Below are 20,169 nucleotides of genomic sequence, written 5' to 3'. Positions count from 1 at the left end.
AGTCCCCAAATCGGACTAAGGTACGCAAATTCAGCTACGTTAATAATGTAGCTGAATTCGAAGTACCTTAGTCCGAACTTACCGCGGTCCAGACGCGGCAGGAAGTCTCCCCCCGTCAATGCCGCGTACTCCTCTCGGCGAGCTGGAGTACCGGCGCCGACTGTGAGCACTTCCGGGATCGATTTATCGCGTCTTAACCAGACGCGATAAATCGATCCCAGAACATCGATGGTGTGCCGCCGGACCAGCCGGTAAGTGAAGACTAGGCCTTAGTATCCAAGGGCAAGTACACAGCACTGTGAAAAAGGCATTAAAAATTTATGTTTTTAAACTTGTATAGAATTTTGTTTGGGGCCATCAAACCAATTAATTGTTGTTTTACTTTTGTTTTAAGTGTACCAAAGTATTGAATTAATCACAATAAATAGAGCGTTAAAATACAAACTAAAGAGCCACTTTTTCAGACCGCTTATAGCTAGTCTCCAGTTTTACGTGTCCACCCAATTTCACTTCTTCAGGTAGGCATGAAAAAGATTTATTTTTTTTGCATGTGGAAATCACTCTGTATACGTACACAAAAGTGAAGGCCAGGACTGACCATTTGGCCCTAGGAGTAGAAAGATTTAGTTAGTATGCATGAATTAAAATAAGACTGTTCATAAGAGGCACGGAGTCAACGTCAGAATGATAAACAGCATTTCAAATGTGATGGTGCAGCTGCTAAAGTGAAAAGCAAGTTTGTGTGTATTTCTCTTACAGCAAGTCATCTCTCAGCTATTGGAACAACAGATTTCTTAGTCATTTGTTTTTATTGTTATTGAGAGAGGTTATTTGGCTTTTCACAATGATTAATGCTATTTCCTCTGGTATGAATTTTGATGGTCTTTTTGACATTTTCATCCGTACTTGTGTTTCTAAAACAAAGATTGCTTTAACTTTATGAAAGTCAAAGAAACGCTTTTTAAACAGTGTATAATAGTTTGAGAAGAAAAAACTTTCACCCATTTTAAACACATACAAAAAGTGAACTCAGTGACCTAATGTTTTACAAGAATCAAACAGAGGAGAAAATCTGTTTTTTTCTTCCAAGACATTTCCCTGAAAACATGTTTTTTTATTTAAACAGTAGAGGTCAGATAAAAGCTTATATAAGCTGGTCTTCGTTACTTTTGGAAAATACTTTCATAAGGTTAAAAACATTTTCCAAATGTAACTTTGGGTACCTCACTTTATTTTAAACAATGGGAGTTAAGAAGCTATTCCAAAAGTAAATTAATTTTTAGTTGTCAGATGAAATCAATGTACAGGCAATATTTAAAATCTGGAACATTGACTCTCCAGAAAATTGGGTTCAGATTTTTTTTTTCAAAATTAACTTTGCTATAAGGCTACACTAATTCTTAAACCAACAGAAATCACTCTTACAAATATGGGACACATCTAGGGTCCACATTATTTAAGGTCTATTGGCATTGCTCTGATAACCTGGTGTGGGGCCATGCAGAAGGTTAGTGTAACCACTGTTTCAGACCTGTTCTGGCTGAAACTTGGCTTTCTCCAAAAAAGATTTAAATCCATTATTTAAGTTGGAGACTGGCAAAAAAAGAGGCTCCTCAACCCACTGAAAAAGTATCATGGTCTCCAATAGATTTTCCAGCTTCCAACCAAAAGAGCTTTGCATTGCCAAATGAAAGATAACAAGTATTTAATCCTTTCAAGTGGAGTTAGCAGCACTGACCGTGCTGTTAACTAAAATAAGGGTCAGGGGCTAAGGGCTAATTAGTTAAGGGCTAATTCTGGACCTATTTCTTAAAACTGGAATGGCCCCTATCTGGAGTGAGGGGAAAAGCCAGGCTTAAACTTGGTCTAGCAGCATCCTAAAAGGTTTCCAGATACAGAAGTAAAAGGAGATGCATCCCAGTTTTCTGAACACAAGGCCATCTGACCGCCTTAAGTTGAGGCACCTCTGGTATCTGAAGGGAATAGAGAGTTTGCCATGAGTAGCAAGTACAACTGTGGTGATAAAAGTGCAAAGAGCCATCTTACCTGTAGTCTGGTCCATTCATCTGCAGTGCTGGAATCCTGCTTTTGCCTGTGTCCTAAAAAAGATTTTTATTTATTTATTTATTTATTTGCCCGAAGTGGAGAGGAAAGTGGGTTCTCTTCCATGTTTGGTTAATAGGGGCACTAGATCCACTCCTGAATGTGGCTGTAGAAAGTTGTGAAAAGCTATTCCTTTTCCTGGAGAGAAGTACAGGAGTCACCAGTCTCAGGTTGAAGATGTGCATTCATCATTTTATTTTTAGATTTGAATGCTAGAAGGGACCATTTGATCAGCTAGTCTAACCACCTGGGTAACACAGTTCATAGAATTTCACCCAATTACCTCTGTGTTGAGCCCAATAACTTGAGTTTAACTAAAGTATCTCTTCCAGAAAGGTCTCCAGTCTTGATATCAAGGCATCAAGAGGTGGAGAATCCACCACTTCCCTTGGGAGTTTGTTCCAATGGCTAATCACACTCTTAAAAATGTGCTTATTTCTAATTCGAATTTATCTGGCTTAAATATTTAAAATGTCACCACAGCTATACCTGTAATCCTCTTTTTTCCACTTATTTATTAAGCCTTCTGTAAGGGAGCCTTTAGCTTTTCCTTGTATTGGTAGTTTAATTGAAGGCACTACTCGACCATTTGTACTGCCAAGTGTGCTTATTATTTGTGCTCTTGACTAATTCGTCATGGATTTCTTCTCCTAACAGGAACTCAAGTTCAATCAGAATCTCTTCCTCGGATTGGTGAATTTCCTCCCAGAGTCTCTTAGTTTCCCTAGCTGCCAGTTCTCATTTAGTTGTGCCTCTTTCTGAATAAGTAATTCATTTTTCTGCTTCATAAAATCTTCCTTGGCTGTTGCAAACACCTCTTTAATTTTATTTCTGTAACCATCTAAGATTGCACTGTAGTTCCTGTAGTCAGAGGATTTCTTCTTGCTTTTGTGTGTTCCAGTGAGCACAGGCCTTTGCCATCTCTGCTTTAACAGATGCAAGGACTCCTTTCTTTAGCTCCATTTCCCTTCTAAGGGAAAGTATATTCTCTTCAAACTCTTTGGTTCTTGCTCCAGATTTCTGTTTTCTCAAGTTTTTTTCTTTCATTTCTCTTCAGCTGCTGAAAGAACTAGTGATAAATATATATATATATATTTTTTTTAAAAAAAGATATGGTCAGCAAATGGGAGATGACCTATGGGGTCAAAAAGAGAGGGATGTGGCAAACTCTTGCCCTCTCCCCCAAACATTTGTTTACTTATCTGTTCCAAAACTTTTGTCTACCACCTGTTTCAGATCCTATTTAGCTTTTTGAGTCCTTATTATAAAGTCTTATTAGTACTCTAACTGTTTCACATGCCCCTACAGTACCATGGGCAATGTAGTGTGTGGTTCTGATCAAACTGTCTTCCCAAAATCCACTTCATACTGTAGTTTTTGTTTGAGCACATTAAAAACATTTAGCAATCATAATTAAGGCTACAATTTTGTTATGGATATTTTTAGTAAAAGTCAGGGACAGGTCACGGGCAACGAATAAAAATTCATGGAAGCCGCAACCTGTCCCTGACTTTTACTAAAAACAGCCCCAATGAAACAGGGAGGGAGGCGGTCCAGCACCCTGCCCCCCTGCATGCAGCAGCAGGGAGGTGCGGCTCCCACCCCTGCCCATTGGCTGGGAGGGACCCCTGACCCAGGCTGGGATCTGTGAGGTCCTCTGCCGCTGGCAGGTGGGGAGCTCTGGGGCATCACCTGCCACCTGTGGGAGATGGGGGTTCTCTGGGGGATCCCCCGCCGGCAGCAACTAGGGCATTCTGGGGGATTCCCCCATGGGAGCTGGAGAGCTGCCAGAGATCCCCTGCCACCCTGCAGGGCTGGGGGAGGTCCCATGGCTGGGCTGCTTTGAGGCACCAATGTCACTGAGGTCCCTGGAAATCATGGATTCCATTACTTCTGCAACCTCCGGGACATACTGAGCCTTAATCATAATTAGTTCGTATCTAAACTAAGTATGTTAACACACAAAATAGTTGTTTAATGAAAGGCAAGGTTACCTCAAGACACACCCCACCCAGATCTTTGAAAGCACAGAACTAAGGAGTAAAGAACAAACCATTCCTTGCCATCTTCATATCACCTACAATGCCGTAAATATACTTCGAGGCACTGACTTAAATGTCAGCACATACCAAAAAGCAATACCAGCCCTAAATTTACCCAATTTGTTTTGTGACAAAGAATCTTAATGGTGATCTTAGCAATATTAAAGCATAGCAACTTTCCCACTGAATAGCCTATGTGACCGTGAGATGTGGTGTTCTGCTGTTACAAGAGAGTATGAGGTCACTATTAAGGCTGTGTGTGACAGTCTCTGACAATGTGTTGACATAATCCTAAATTATTATTATTATTGTTTGTCTTCAGTGACATTGTTTAATGTAACTTCTATGCTCCTTTGTCATTAATAACAATGTTGCCTTTGATTGATAACATTGTATCAACATTGACATTCAGAAAGTCATGTTTTAATCTTCAAAAATTATTTATATAAAGTGGATTGCAATTTTTAACAACCATTCATCCAGTCTACTCATTGCAAAGAATGATATATTTACTTTCATATCTCAAACCGTTCTAGAGCATTTTAAAAAAGGAATCTAAAGAAAAATTAGTCACATGGTACGTTCTTTAAAAAAAACCCACATAACTAACATTTTTTTCACCATAAACTGCCATAGACAATTCAAGTAGTTCATAAAATACAATCAGCATTTGGATCTGATCCTCTAACTGAAAACACAGGCATTTTGTAGACTGTTTTAAAATGGAAATCCTGATTCAAACTTAACAATAGTGTTGCTACCTGCCCACTATAATTAGCTTATCCCAACCATAATTTTATTATGAACACGTCAGCTTACAACTGCCGCTATGGAGTGCCCGGAGAGGCCCCATAGCATAGTGGACAGAACAGAAAGTGTCCCACCAATTTAGCTGGGTTCTAGTACCAGCTCTATCACTGATGCTATCTGACTCTGTGCCTCAGTTTCCCCACTTATAAAATAGTTATCTACTACTTTATGGATCTCCTGAGCCTTCGTCCTCACCCTGCTCTTTGGCAGGAAGGAATTTCACAGTCCGAGGACTGTGACTGAGAATGCCCAGCCACCAAAAGTTTCATTCTGGGATGAGTCATAGCATCCTGCTGCTCACACCCAGGTGGCTATTGAAGAGAGTGGTGCTCTCTAAGCTAGCCAGATTCAGCACACATAAGGCTTTAAAAATTAGCACTAAAACTTTGAATCAGTTCTAGAATAGGCTTTGTCACCCAGGGCCGGCTCCAGGGTTTTGGCCGCCCCAAGTAGCCAAAAAAAAAAAAAAAGCCGCGATCACGATCTGCGGCGGCAATTCGGCGGGAGGTCCTTCGCTCCGAGCGGGAGTGAGGGACCGTCCGCCGAATTGCCGCCGAATAGCTGGACGTGCCGCCCCTCTCCAGAGTGGCCACCCCAAGCACCTGCTTGCCAGGCTGGTGGCTGGAGCCGGCCCTGTTGTCACCAGTTTAGAGAAGCACATAAAGAAAAGCATTTTTGTGTTGGGATACTCACATAAATAGTTCTGTCAAGAGTCTTCTGATATAAATTTCCAGTTCATCTGCTTTTTTACTTTACAGAATAGCACCTGGCAGCATGTAGGTTTGATAGATATTTCCTAGGAAAATCAATATGCATCTTATGCACATTTTGGAGCCCATCTAAATCTGTCTGCCATACACACTGTATGTCCAACGGTATAATCACGCATCCATGCTTGCCTTGATCTCAATGATCTTACCTGCATCGAGAGCTGTTAATTCACTTTTCCTAGAAATCTGTTGTTTGGTTGCCATGTCAATAGCATGAATGCTGCTTTGTGCTGCTGCTGCTATTAGCGTGGGTGTCTGGGCTTCCTTTATTCCAGTTAGTTCTGGAATCATTTTTAGAATAAATAGAGTATGGATGAAGCTCGCCCGGATTCAGAAGATTTAAGTCCCTCTGACTTATTTAGGCATCCATGTAAGTGGGAGAGTCTGCCAGCAGAATAGTTGGGTAGGGTATCTCAGCACCTCCTATACATCACTGAGGTGGTCTTTGTAATAGCCCAGCATGGAAGATGGCAGTGAGAGTGGGCAAAGTAAGAATCCTCAGGATCTGCACATACAGGAATGGAATGACCCAAGAAAGAGCTATGGATGAACTGTAGAGTGGAGTAGCAGGCATGGGAGGCTACACTGCTAACTCCAGGAGCCCTTGCCCCACATACCCACAAGCAATGGCAGATTACTCTGTGTGAAGTGCAGCTCAGCCTGCGATGCTATATGCAGTACTCATCCTGGTTCTTACCCAGAGGTGTAAAGGAGCAGTAGATACGTCCTCTACACAATAATGTCATTTAAAAAATAAAGCAAATATGTAAATCTTCCTGGTGCTATACTGAGGTTCACATTGATACTATTACAAAGCATTGTTTTGCACCAAGGATCTATTCATTAGTAGGAGGATAAACCAAAGCTTTTCTGTGATCATTTCTGTCTCATTGAGCATAAAGAGAAGACAGAGAGAAAACCAAAGTGCTGTATCTGAGGCTGCAAGATTAGAGAAATAATTAATCTGCAACACCACGGGAGCAAAGTGTTTTTATTATTATTATTATTAAATACAGGGACTTACATTTGTGTGTACTAAGGCACATAAATCACCAATCAGTCTAAGAGCTAATTTGTTATGTTTGGATGCTCTTTTATTTTTGAAATGGTTGCATATAAATAAGGTGCTGGATACGCCTCCAAACTATTTACTGAAATATATAAATTATATCTAGTACCCTTTTACAATTCTGAATATCAGTGTTAATGAGTATAATACATTTCCCTAATCTTGCCTTGTAAAGCATCACATGTTTTCTTTGCATCCCCAAGCAGCATTGCAGTGTTAGGTTTGTAAAAAATGGGATTGTCAACTGCAGCATACCCAACTCCCAGTGTACGCTTCATGACGATGACCTGGCGGGGGAAAAATAGCAGCATGAAAGAATTAAATGAAATAAAAACTTTCAGTATGTTCTCATGGAGGATGTAGTTAAAGTAATAGTTTTTAAAATAACATGTTACATATATTATAAAATCTCAAATCTTGGCATGTATTAAATGCATTGGCTCAAACAAAATTGCATCCCAGCGATATTGGCATACATTTTATATTGACTTTTGCATGCCCATATCTAACTATTCTCAGACCTCACATTTATGTGCCACCTTTCATCCTGAAAGATTGTACTGTGGTTTAAACTGATAGAGAACTGAGCAAGAATCTCCTCCAGCTCTGCAGCCACCTGGAAGGCAGTGGCTGTTTAGCAGCACATGGAAATACTAAAGGACAGTTAAGAAAAGCAAATTAAGAGCATTCAATACAATTGAAAGTGCAAGAGGAAATTAGGCAGGCAAAATGTAACTACCCAAATCAGCATTTGACCAAGACACGTTACTTTGCCTAATTTATGCTAACTGCCATTGGGTCTTTTAATGACTCCGTTTCATGTAACTGCCAAAGAACACTGGTTGAGATTCACAAAGGGGACGAAAGGATTTAGCCATGAAATTCCCTAATCAGATGTGCAAAATCTCAAGCAGTACTTCCAGCATGACAGTGCTCCCTGACACTAGGCATTGGATTCAACAGACTGGGAAAAGTGCTAAACTGAATCACCTTTTCCACAGCAGCTGGGTTTTGCCCCCTTAAATTATCCAGGTTCTGACCAGACCAACTTTGCTTCTGAGATCTAATATGATCACAACACAAGCCAGTTTGACTGCAATAGTATTTCATTAAACAATAATCCATGTTGGATATGATGTAATGTGATACCCGAAACACTGTTAATTTTCTGGGTAAGGGCCAAAATCTGTTGCCAGATACGTGGTGTGTACTACTCTGAATGTGAGACATACAGAGTAAAGTCAAACATATATTTTCTATAATTTATCTCATTAAACCTATCAAAATGATGCTTTCATATCCAGAGATGTTACTAACATTTTGCTTCTTAGGTGCATATTTCAACAATTAAAAATCGCTTGTTTCATGCAATTATTTACTGCATCTTAATGTTACCTGCATACAAACAATATCAAGTACCTTGTAAATGTTCTAACATTCCAATCTGAGATCAGAACTAAATCTTTACTGTGTGAGAACACAACCTGCTGAAATATTGTCTAACTGAAACATAACAAAACAAGCTTGGCATGTGCTGACTAACATGGAGATCTCAATTTTCCCCATATACTTGTCCACATTTTGCTGTGTTTTAAGAGGTTGCTTTTAATTCTAACATCTGTATGCCTGTCATTTAGTGCCGTCGTCATCTTCACCATACACCCTATCACCCAGTTTTTATATAATCTTAAATTGTGTTACATGCTAATGTCTATACTTGTACCAGTTTTATGGCTTTAAATAGCCATAGAACTTTTGAGAACATGAAGTTTGAATTAAAATGAGTTAGTTAACCTGTCTTATACATTGAATGGGTTATATTTAAGGCAATGAATTAAAAGTAGAATTTCAAAACTGGTTCTTTTCCTTTGTGGATGTGTCCATCAGATATGTGCTGCCATTTTTACCTGCTCTGAATTTTACCTTTAGATCTGAAATTCCCTCCCATACAGAATTTGCTGAAACCCCACACAGTTCACTGTGAACAGAGATACAGTGGATATAAAGTACATACCCAACACCATTGTCTGTGAATACAGCAGACCAGTGAGAGGAAAATTGAAAGCGAAAAGCTATGGGTTTGCAAATGTACACAAGCTTCTGATACACTAAGTCAAAGTTCTGCAGTCCCTTATACCTAGATCTGGTCAAATAATATAAAAATTTGTGAGTAATTTATTCAACAATAGATTTTTAGCTTTTGGGGGAATACACTGAAACACAGCTCTTTGGAAGAAGATTTGGAACACTAATGAAGTGTATTTTGGCTCATTCTAAATTTTAAAAGCAAAATCCATTAAAGAAGAAATGCCTTTTAAATGCTATATAATCCAGGAGCCAATCCTGCTCTTTTTAAAGTCAATGACAAAACTCCCATTGGCATCAATGAGAGCAGGACAGAGCATCTCTTGTCAAATTAAGCATTTCACTGTAAGCTTAACCCTGTAGGGCTCATCATGTGGACCCTCCTGTTGAAATGACTGGGAATTCCATATCCAAATTGTCTGCAGAGTTGGGCCCGTCTTGTGTATCTGCCGTATACTGTTAGACAGATGCACCTACATGAATACTCCTTGCATGTGTATTCAGAAAAAAAACCTATCTTTCTTTGTCTTTAGTGCAAGTCAGCATTTCTCCTGAGAGACAGAGATACATTCCATAAACATACACTGTGCAGACTTCAGTCAACTTTGATTGTTTTTAAGTACCTGCTTAGCTTTCCAGACCTCCAGTACAGGCATGCCAGCAATAATAGAATTGGGATCTTCCTGTGCTGCAGAGTTTACTGTGTCATTTGCACCAATGACCAGAGCCAAGTCCGTTTCTGAGACAGAATAGAAATATGTTACAAATGTTTTAGAACTTGCAGCTGCCTTTCCTTTATCACAGCGACACCAAAACACACAAATCAAACATGCATTAAATGTTGATAGTTCACTGTTTATTCTAAATGAAAATAAGTTAGGCCCATCCATTTGTGTCAAACCCAGAACTGAATCTTGGCAGATACATGGGCTAATGAAAACGATTATAACCATGCACTGCTACAGGCTGGGGACCGACTGGCTAAGCAGCAGTTCTGCAGAAAAGGACCTGGGGATTACACTGGATGAGAAACTGGATATGAGTCAGCATTGTGCCCTTGTTGCCAAGAAGGCCAACAGCGGCAGTTGTCACATTTCAAGATCAATCAATTGTGGCATAGACTATCGGATATTACAATTATTTTTATGACACCTATTCTTTTTGCATCTAGGGTTTTTTTATTGTTGTTATCAGGGCATGAAGAGGTTGAAATTAGGGGATTATTCCTGTTGCAGGTCAAGTGATTTATGTGACCACCAGAATTCCAAGATGGCATTGTAGCTCCATCTATTCATTTCTGTACAATGTAAGGATCTAATTTTGAAAATATTCTTTCCCTTCCTTTCATCTCTCCATGTATAACTCCACTATTGCCTCCTGTCACAGCTTTTTTCTAAACTGCCTGGAGTTGTTTTACCTTGAAGCATTGCTGGAGCAGCAGTTTGACAGGGATAAGCTGCTAATTCATGGAAGTGACGTCAGTTCGCTTTCTTTTAAACACACACACAGAGGTACCAGTGTGTCCAACCCTGTGATCCATTGCACAGCCATAAAACATTACCTGATGGTGATGTCAGAGCATCAAAAACTACTTTGAGTAGCTGGCAGTGGGATCTCCTCTTATCTTCTAATATTGATGAAGCAAGTAGAATGCGTGTGGGGGATGCTGAAGTTGTGTGCTCAGGGCTTTAAGGGGTGGAGCATGCTCTCTGCACAGTGCAGCTCACTGGGCATAAATGGATGCTAACTGTGCTCAGTCACACTTCCAAGCCACTTGCCATCAGAGAGAGTGGGCATTTGTACTCAGTCTGCCTGTCCCCTGTGTATGCAAGGGGAGGAGCTTCCTGCATCTTTCCTGGTTTACATATCCATGCTAGAGTTGCCAACTGTATACTCGCACAAAACCGAACACCCTTGCTCTGCCCCTTGCCCCGCCCTTTCTCTGAGGCCCTACCCCCGCTCACTACATCCCCCCCCCCTTCCTCTGTCACTCACTCATTTTCACGAGGCTGCCTCAAGGGGTTGGGAGGTGGGAGGGGGGCTCTGGGGTGGGGCTGGGGATGAGGGATTTAGGATGCAGGAGGGCGCTCCGGGCTGGGGAAGAGGGTTGGAGTGCAGAGGGGAGGTGTGATGGTTCTGACTGGGGGTGAAGGATCTGCGGTGGGGCTGAGGGGTTTGGGGTGTAGGACGGTGCTCTGGGCTGGGACTGAGGGGTTCAGAGGGTGGGAGAGAGATCAGGCTGGGGAAGACAGTTGAGAGCTCCGACTGGGGGTGTGGGCTCTGGGATGGGGCTGGGGATGAGGGCTTTGGGGTACAGGAGGGTGCTCTGGGCTGGGACTGAGGGGTTCAGAGGGCAGAAGGGGGATCAGGGCTGGGGCAGGAGGTTGGAGTGCAAGGGGGGGGTGAGGGCTCCGGCCAGTGGTTCAGGCTCTGGAGTGGGGCTGGGGGTACAGGAGGGTTCTTCGGGCTGGGACCAAGGAGTTTGGAGGGTGGGAGGGGGATCAGGGCTGTGGCAGGGGGTTGGGGCATGGGAGGGGGTCAGGGGTGCAAGTTCCAGGCAGCGCTTACTTCAACCTGCTCATGGAAGCAGCAGCATGTCCCCCCTCTGGCTCCTACACAGAAACGCGGCCAGGCAGTTCTGCGTGCTGTCCTGTCTGCAGGTGCCACCCCTGCAACTCCCATGCGCCATGGTTCCCAGCCAATGGGAGCTGTGAAGCTGGCTCTTGGGGCGGGGGCAGTGCACGGAACCCTCCGGCTGCCCCTACGCATAGGAGCCGGGGAGAACATGCTGCTGCTTCCGGGAGCCATGCTGAAGAAGAAGGGAAGTGGCACCAAAACTGGCAGCAGCCCTCCCTCCTGGTGAATCTTCCCTCCCCTGGGATTTAGGGGACCTGGCATATGTAAAGGGCAGTAATTTCCACCTCCCCACCCCAAATGTCAGCGAACCCAAAAGACGATTCTACCAGATATTAGAAAACCACGAGTGTCCTACAACAAAATTGCATCTTGCAGAGAGGGTGCTCTATGTATTTTGCCACCCCAAGCACGGCAGTGAGGCAGCCTTCGGCGGCGCGCCTGCGGGAGGTCCACCGGTCCCGCGCCTTTGGCATACCCGCCACCGAATTGCTGCCGAAACCGCGGGACCAGCGAACCTCCCGCAAGCATGCTGCCGAAGGCAACCTGACTGCCGCCCTCACAGCAACTGGCAGGCCGCCCCCCCGCGGCTTACCGCCCCAGGCACGTGCTTGGTGCGCTGGTGCTTGGAGCCGCCCCTGCTTGCAGAGCAGCGCGTGCTCACTCATACTCCACTCACAATCATGGTAGTAGTGATACAAATTAATACTATGCCACTATTAAATAATACAAATGATCCTATATATAAGCAGTCTCTTCCCAGGCACTCTGAGTGATGATCTTTCATAATCACTATGGTATCAAATAGAATCAAAACATAAAAATACCCAAATACCCTCATAAAACCACAAACAGCAAGGGCAAAAAGGGGGCGGGGACTTGATACAGAAATCTGACATGAGGGTGGATTTTCAAAAGGACTCATTTTTGCCATAACTCTTCTCCCATAAAAGTCACTGCTACAACTCCCATTGACTGAATTGGGATCAGAGAGACTGACTTTAAACTCCCACCATACATCTGTTTGTCCAATATTCAGAATATCACATGGTTGCCTTTCCTGATACCCTTATCACTGACACAATACAGACACATATTTGATGAAAGAAGTCATATATTTTGCTCACTCTACAGCAAAACCCTAGTGGCTATTATGATTATCTATTAAGTAATGTCAGACATAGCTTGGCTTTTATATGAGTCAGACAAACCTTTAGTCTTATCTAGTCTTGATTCTGGTCTTTAAAAAGCATTACTGTCAACCCTTCTACCTACCAAAATACTGCCTGGGAATAAAATTATTGTCATTTGGCCTAACTAAAAGCAGAAAATAAAGTTAAAATATTTAGAATGGTTTGAATCTAAGCCATCATCTTTCATCCCTTACCTGGGAAATCTTCATTTATCTCATCCATTTCCAATACAACATCATAAGGTACACCGGCTTCTGCCAATAGTACATTCAGTTGTCCTGGCATACGGCCTGCTACAGGATGGATACCAAACCTGGAAACCAAGAAAGCAAAGAAACCAAGTCATGCTGAACTAATAAATGCCGACTGATAAATGTCAGCAATCCTACACATGTGGAAGCAGTCCAGTTCCAGTACTTCATATACCTGAACCAGATGCAGAGAGAGAGCTATAAAATACTGGTCATGAAACTGCTACTTGAAACTGGACAAGAGCAATTAATGTATCTGTCTGTAATCAGTACCAGAAAGGGAAAATTGAAACACTTACAGAACTCCTTTCACATCGGAAAGGTTAAAAATTAACTATGTAGTCATGGCATGTTATTTGGTGATTTCATTTAACACTTAAGCCATACCCCAGAATCTAAATCACTCATGAAGACTGTGTCATCTGCAGTGTGTGTATATACCACACAAGAATGGGATTAGAGCCTAGGACAAATGAAATAACACTTTAAACAGATATGTGGCTAAGGATTCATTCCATTTTCTAATGCAGAGGTGGCTTATTGATACACATTCTTAATATGCACTTGCAAAAAAAAAAAAAAAAAAAAAGCAACCACTGCTGGGGAAAAAAAGACTTTTCCAAGAATTTGACACAAGAATTGAAACACTTAATATTCTTGTCGAATATTAAGAAAATGAATGTCTGAATTCCAGAGGCTACTCAAATATTCATAGGCCTGGACTTCCCAACTGAATGCTATGGCAAACCTGAGCTCTGTCAGTACTGAGATCATATTCATGCTCTGTTTGCTGCTAGCAGACTTCCAGCACAGATGTTTTCCTGATTAATGTGGGGAGAGATTTTTCCCCTCACAGGGAATTTGTGTTTCTAATTTGCTTTGGTGTTTTTGAAAAATCCCACCCATATTTGCTATGAGAGAGCAACTCATTTTTAGAAATATCTATTAGCTCATTTGCGAACGTAAGTGTTTATTGGAGCCCCTAACCAAGGCACTCAAGTTTGAAAATTGAGCCTGTAGTATTGAATGGCAAAGTGTATTACCACGTGTATTACCACGGCATACTAAACATACTAAAGATTTCCTATTGAAGTTCTATCATTGCTTTTAATGTTTGATGTATAGTATTTGTCCTGGCCTATTTCAATGACAACATTGTGAACCAGATCCTTAGCTGGTATAAATCAGCATAGCTCCACTGAAATAAGAGCTGAGCTCCGTTGAAATCAATAGAGCCCTACTAGTTTATACCAGCTGAGGGTCTGGCTCACTATATGCAACTTACCTGACTTTCTTTCCTTGTTCATTAAGCATTTTCACCATGTCAGCAATGGGATACTGGGCCTTGGCTGCACAAAGACCCCAACCTAAACCATGAAAAACATGTCAGTGTTTTACAAAGGAAGCTTAGCATCCCTCAAAAAGCACCATAAAGGGCTCAATTAACCAGCATGTCTTCTGCATTAATGAATATTAGAAACCACAGTTACCGCACACGGTGCCAACAAAACTCATTTGCCTGGTGAAGATGACACAGAGTTAAAGGTCAAACTGAGCTGCAAAGGGATACTTTAATATGGTCGTTTAATTCAATGGTAGCACTTAATGCAGGTTTCATTGTAAATTACATTGAAAAACGAAGAGTCTTGGCTACAGCTAACTCACTCTACAACCACCATATTCTGTTTCTGCGTACAATACATATTACTGGTGGGGATGTGTGGGAAAGACGGCTTTTTGGTTTTCCAAGCTGAGTTTGCAGGATTGCCATTCAGGCAAAAACTATTTTCTAGCTTGTAAACTGAGCATTTTTGATATGGAGCCTGAGAAACAATATGTATGAGACCTCTACTGCCAATTTTACAAAATCACTGTCCAGATTGAACCACACATTTAGCCTACTAATACTCTCTAGGAGGTAGGGATCCATCAGCCCCACTTTTGCACATGGAGAGATTAAATCACAGAGAAGTTAACTTTCTGGCTCAGGATCACACAGCAACTGAGCGGCAGAGAAAGGAACTAGGGAGACCAGATGTCCCGATTTTATAGGGACAGTCCCGATTTTGGGGTCTTTTTCTTATGGCTCCTATTACACCCCCCCCACACACACACACACATACACCTCCTGTCCCAATTTTTCACACTTGCTGTCTGGTCATCCTAACAGGAACTGAACTGAGATCTCCTGATTCCAGTCCTTTCTCTAAGCCAGTGTTTCCCAAACTTGGGACAGTGCTTGTGTACGGAAAGTCCCTGGTGGGCCGGGCTGGTTTGTTTACCTGCCACATCTGCAGGTTCGGCCGATCGCGGCTCCCACTGGCCGCGGTTCACTGCTGCAGGCCAATGACAGCTGCTGGAAGCGGCACGGGCTGAGGGACATACTGGCTGCTGCTTCCAGCAGCTCCCATTGGCCTGCAGCAGCGAACCATGGCCAGTGGGAGCCGCGATCGGCCAAACCTGTGGACACGGCAGGTAAACAAACTGGCCCAGCCCGCCAGGGGCTTTCCCTAAACAAGCGGTGTCCCAAGTTTGGGAAACACTGCTCTAAGCACTAAACGCCTTGTCCCAAATTTTCAATTGCTCTTGTCTACTGGTGCAAAGCAGCAGTAAACCAGAGATAAGGCCAGTGTAGGATTCCCATGTGTAGCAAATGTGGCCAGGACAAAAGTAGATAAAAGGCATAGACAGGGTACTGTGGAAACCAGTTGATTCCCAGCTGTCAGAATAGCCCATGGGAGCTGTTGTCCAACAGTTGGTGGCCTCAGGAAGAAATTGGGAGGGCCAAGAGGTGGCTTAAAGCCTTACTTCCCCAACTTCTGGTCAGGTCAGACAAAGCCCAGGACCTGATCCACTGCCTCCCAGGGGTATCGGCCACAGCTGTAATGATCTTCTCAATGCACACACTGTATGAATCATTAGAAAAACTTACCATTGTCATCATATAGCTTATGCAGCATTAAATCCAAAGCAGACAACTGAGGGACATTTTATTTAAATCACCCACATCCCAGACTCTGATTAGAAAGAACCAAGAGATCCTTATTTAATACTGCACACTGCTCTAATCAGAATTCATACTCGTGTTCCAAATAAAGTCTCCAAATCCCATAAGACAAATTTCTTTAAGCTCCTGGGGAGGAGAATATAAACATCTTGACCAACAACAAATATTTAGGGCTATGAGCATTAAGGGCCTAATTTTCAAATGTTGCTGCAAAAATAAACAATGGCCTTTACTGTTATTCTTTGAATAATATTTTTTTTCTTAAAAACAACATATTTGGATGGGGGACACTCAGGCAGTCCCCTTCCTTCTCCCCACTTTATCCCTCCTCATTACAGAGGCCCCTCGTCAGGATGAACCATCCATCTGGCTAAGAAGGGCTGCTTGCAGCTGCATCTAGAGCCAGCCAACTGTACTCCTGGGTCAGTCGTAGGGGTTTGCTTGAGTGCAATGCTAGGTGTGTGCAACATTTCTAACCTCTGCAACCCAGAGAGCGAGGGACTGAGCCCAACACCCAAACTCAGATTCCAGATGAGCTGCCAAGTAAAGGGTTGGCGCGCTAACAAACATTCAATCCCTGCAGGCAATCCGACACACAATAGCCATTTTAGTTAAGGATTTTTTCCCCTACATATTTGGGACCAAGGCCTTATGTTGTTAATACACATTCATAAAACACACTAACTTTTTGTAGTTTACTGCAATGAAAGAAGAATTTGATATGGCATATTTAAATCCACAAGACAGGATGTCCTGCAGCTAGGAGATGAGTGAAGAATGCGTCCTGATCTCAAGACATGTTTGCCACACATCGTTACACTGGCAGAGTTAAAAATTGCCTAAAACTTTGTACAACTGTTTTTTTGGGTTTTTTTGGTTGGTGGTTGTTGTTGTGGAAAATTTGAAATGAATTAACATCTGGCCACATAATGAATTCAATGGGAGATTACCCTGAGTAAAGTCTGCAGGAATTGGCTTATTAATTTTAAGGAATTTAGTAGCTAGAAATTACTTTTCTTTTATAAGTATTTGGGGAAAAGTAAAATCTTTGAAGTAACTGAAAATCCCACAATATTGGTGCCATAATGATAGCACCATCCAGAGAGTGCAAAGTCCAACTCAGGACAAGTCTGCTTTTACACTCAGGGTTTGTATCCCCAGTTTTCTCGACCTTTGAGGCATTCTGCCATGTCACTATTTTTTTCATTGAGGAGGACAGACAGGACTCCCTTCAGAGCCCATAGGACAGTGGCAGATTTAGAGTTAATGGGGCCCTTGGCACAGCTTCATTTTTGCCCCCCCCGCCCCTCCCCCCCCACTCGGGACACAGCCAAGGAAAAGAACATTCTCTCTTATTCCCCCCCCCCCCGTTTTTCATTCTTTTTTTCTTCATCTTCCTCCTATATTATAAGTAATGAAAATAAAGTGAGGTACCTTGATTGGGGCAGGGAATTGGGGTGCAGCAGGAGGTGTGGGGGGTGGGCTCTGGGAGAAAGTTAGAGTGCAGGGTGCAGGCTCTAGGCTGGGGTAGGGGGTTGGAGGGCAGAAGGGGGCAGCAGGGCGGCGTTTACCTCGAGCAGCACGGTTCCCAAAGCGATGGGCACACACACACCCCTCCGGCAGCTGCTCCTAAGCGGGGGGTTCCCGGCCAATGGGAGCTGTGGAGTCAGCACTCGGGGTGGGGATAGCACATGGAGACACCCCCTAACTCCCCAGGGGCGGCAGGGACATGCTGGCCATTTCCAGGAACGAAGCGGCATGGAGGGAGGGAGGCAGAGTGGGCAGGGAGCTGCCTTAACCCTGCCGCTGGCACGTCTCTGCAGACTCCTTGGGGAGAGAGGGGCAGCGGGTTTCTGTGTGCTGCTCAGGGTGGGGGCAGCACGTGGAGCTGCCTTCCGCCCCACCAGGGGTGTACAGAGACGTGCCAGCAGCCAGCTGCTTCCGGGAGCTACGTGGGCCACCGGCCATGGAATTCAGGCATCCTGCTTGCCTGAGCCCTGCTGCACCGCTGGTCAGGACTCGGGGGCAGGTTGTCAGATATTTGTCCTGTGTTTTGGGTGCCCCCCCTGTTGTTGGGGGCCCTGTGCCACCACATGGTTTGTTTCATGGTAAATCTGCTCCTGCCATAGGAACTACTATTCTGTAAAGTGAGGCATTCATTCATGAGGGTCTAACCATCACTGGTTGGTCTGATTCTGATCACTTCCAATAGGGTAAATCAGAAGTAAATCCACTGAATTCAGGGATGGGTGGGTGAGATTCTGTGTCCTGCAATGTGCAGGAGGTCAGACTCGATAATCATGATGGTCTCTTCTGACCTTAAAGTCTATGAGTCTATGAGAATTCAGTGTCATGAAATGGTGTAAAACTGGTGAAATCAGACCCTCTGTCCATGCAGATCTGAGGATGAGATGGATCTTTTTTCCTAAATGGCCCTGTAATGTATTTGGTGCTTTTTAACAAATCAGCTTAGGCTTTTTAATACCAATGAGATGTAGATTACATTATCTTCTTGTTTCTTTCCCCCAGTTTAGCAAGCTTTTTCCATGCATAGAATATCAATTTTTAAATCCCCACAAGAATCTTTAACTTTCCTAGCTAGACTCCCTTATTCTTTCATAGATGTTTTATCAGTCATAATTTCTGCTCATTCCTTTAACTAACTAAGCAGAATGTTGTGCAATAACTGAGTTACCCTGACAAGCGCATGACTGAATAAGCATACAAAAATATCTGAACTCTTACCAGGGGTAATGATGACAGAGTTAGCTTCCTTTATCATTTCAATGGCTTGGTCAATTCCGACTTCGGTATGTGTTCCAACAATTTCCATAGGTTTCCCACCACCCGTAGAAGATGTACCAAATCCACCCAAAATCACATTTGGCAAAGACCTATTCATGGCCTAAGTGGGAAGACATGAAATGAGTGCATTGGTCAAAAGCAATAGTTCTGATTACATTCAGAGAACCCCAAAATAAACAGTGCATTTAATGGGAATCCTCATGTCGTTTGTTTGGAAAGGCAAGCTGCATTATTGTTCAGCTCATTAAAGTGTACTTTAACAAGACTCCGAAGACGATGCAGCAATGGTTCAATAGTTCAATATTCTATTTGGAAAGCTCCAGTATCCCACTTGGCATATAACCCATACATTTTGAACAAAGGTTTTCAGATGTGCCTTTGAGAAATTCTTATGTTTTTCAGTCAAGTTCTAACCATTTTTCTTTTCACAACGCCACAAAGGCATTGATTTGTTTAAAGAACTTCTCCCCTCTTGCTCATTATAAAACAGCACGTTGCCTCAAAATCAGTCACTGGGTGAGATTTTTCATTGCAGATTCTTTGGTCCTTGTCAAAATGCTGACTGAGAGTACCGGGCTCACAAAGCAAACCATACTACTTCTTATTTCATTTTTTAAAGTAAGGTTAGATGACGGATTGACAATGCTAGAGACTGTTTATTCAGAGACCACGTACAGTGCAGGCAGCAGCAGTGCAAGTTTCCCCATACTACAATCCCACCAATCTGACATGGAAGGGTCACATCTAACAGTGAGAGTAATTTAGCATCCAGGCCAATACTGGTGCCAGTCAGTGCCAGTTGTGGTAGTGGTTTCTGAGATCTCTAGGAACTGGAGTGAGATCACCAGTTGCTCTTTGCATCTAAACCCTATGCGTACCACATCCTAATTCTAAAAGCCCACCAAATAGTCATCAGACCCGCAATAACTTTTGATTATTTATGACCAGTTTGAACTGGATTTAAACTAGCAATTGATCAGTTGGGCCATCCAGTCTCTTTTTAAGAAGTTCCCACAGTAGAAGCTCCAGACTTGTTTCACCAAAGTCAGCATGTTAGCCCAAGTACATATGTTGCCATCTTACCACACACATGATGTAAGAGAGAATCGCTCCAGAGGACCCAATCAAGGCACCAACAATTGTCATCAGGTTGTTATCAAGAAGGAATCCTTCTGCACACAAAGCCCATCCAGAATAGCTGTTCAATACAGTGATGACCACAGGCATATCTGCACCACCAATAGCTGCTGTAAGCGTGACTCCCTGCAATTGAATAGACACCATGGAAAGAAAAACTAATGGAAACTCACATTTAAAGAATGACATTATTACTAACCTGTTAATTAAAAAACAAAACAAACAAACCATCCAATACCTGAGTACAAGAACTTGGCTATTTC

General features: G+C 42.8%; 1 protein-coding gene across 1 annotated transcript in view; it reads right to left on the bottom strand.

Annotated features, from left to right (window-relative positions):
- Positions 1 to 6,697: 6,697 nt before the first annotated feature.
- The window catches only part of LOC128844159 (NAD(P) transhydrogenase, mitochondrial-like), a 73,070-nt gene continuing 59,598 nt past the window's right edge, over positions 6,698 to 20,169 (bottom strand). The window contains exons 17-22 of the mRNA XM_054041615.1: positions 19,853 to 20,032; positions 18,710 to 18,869; positions 14,243 to 14,324; positions 12,901 to 13,019; positions 9,503 to 9,618; positions 6,698 to 7,081 (exon numbers count right to left, since the gene is read on the bottom strand). Coding sequence (XP_053897590.1) covers positions 6,929 to 7,081; positions 9,503 to 9,618; positions 12,901 to 13,019; positions 14,243 to 14,324; positions 18,710 to 18,869; positions 19,853 to 20,032 — 810 coding nt within the window. The 3' untranslated portion in view covers positions 6,698 to 6,928. The remainder of the gene's footprint in view (positions 7,082 to 9,502; positions 9,619 to 12,900; positions 13,020 to 14,242; positions 14,325 to 18,709; positions 18,870 to 19,852; positions 20,033 to 20,169) is intronic.

Source organism: Malaclemys terrapin, chromosome 10, assembly GCF_027887155.1.
Source record: "Malaclemys terrapin pileata isolate rMalTer1 chromosome 10, rMalTer1.hap1, whole genome shotgun sequence".
Lineage (NCBI taxonomy): Eukaryota > Metazoa > Chordata > Testudines > Emydidae > Malaclemys > Malaclemys terrapin.
Note: the sequence above shows the minus strand (reverse complement) of the source record. Positions and strands in the feature narration are given on the sequence as shown.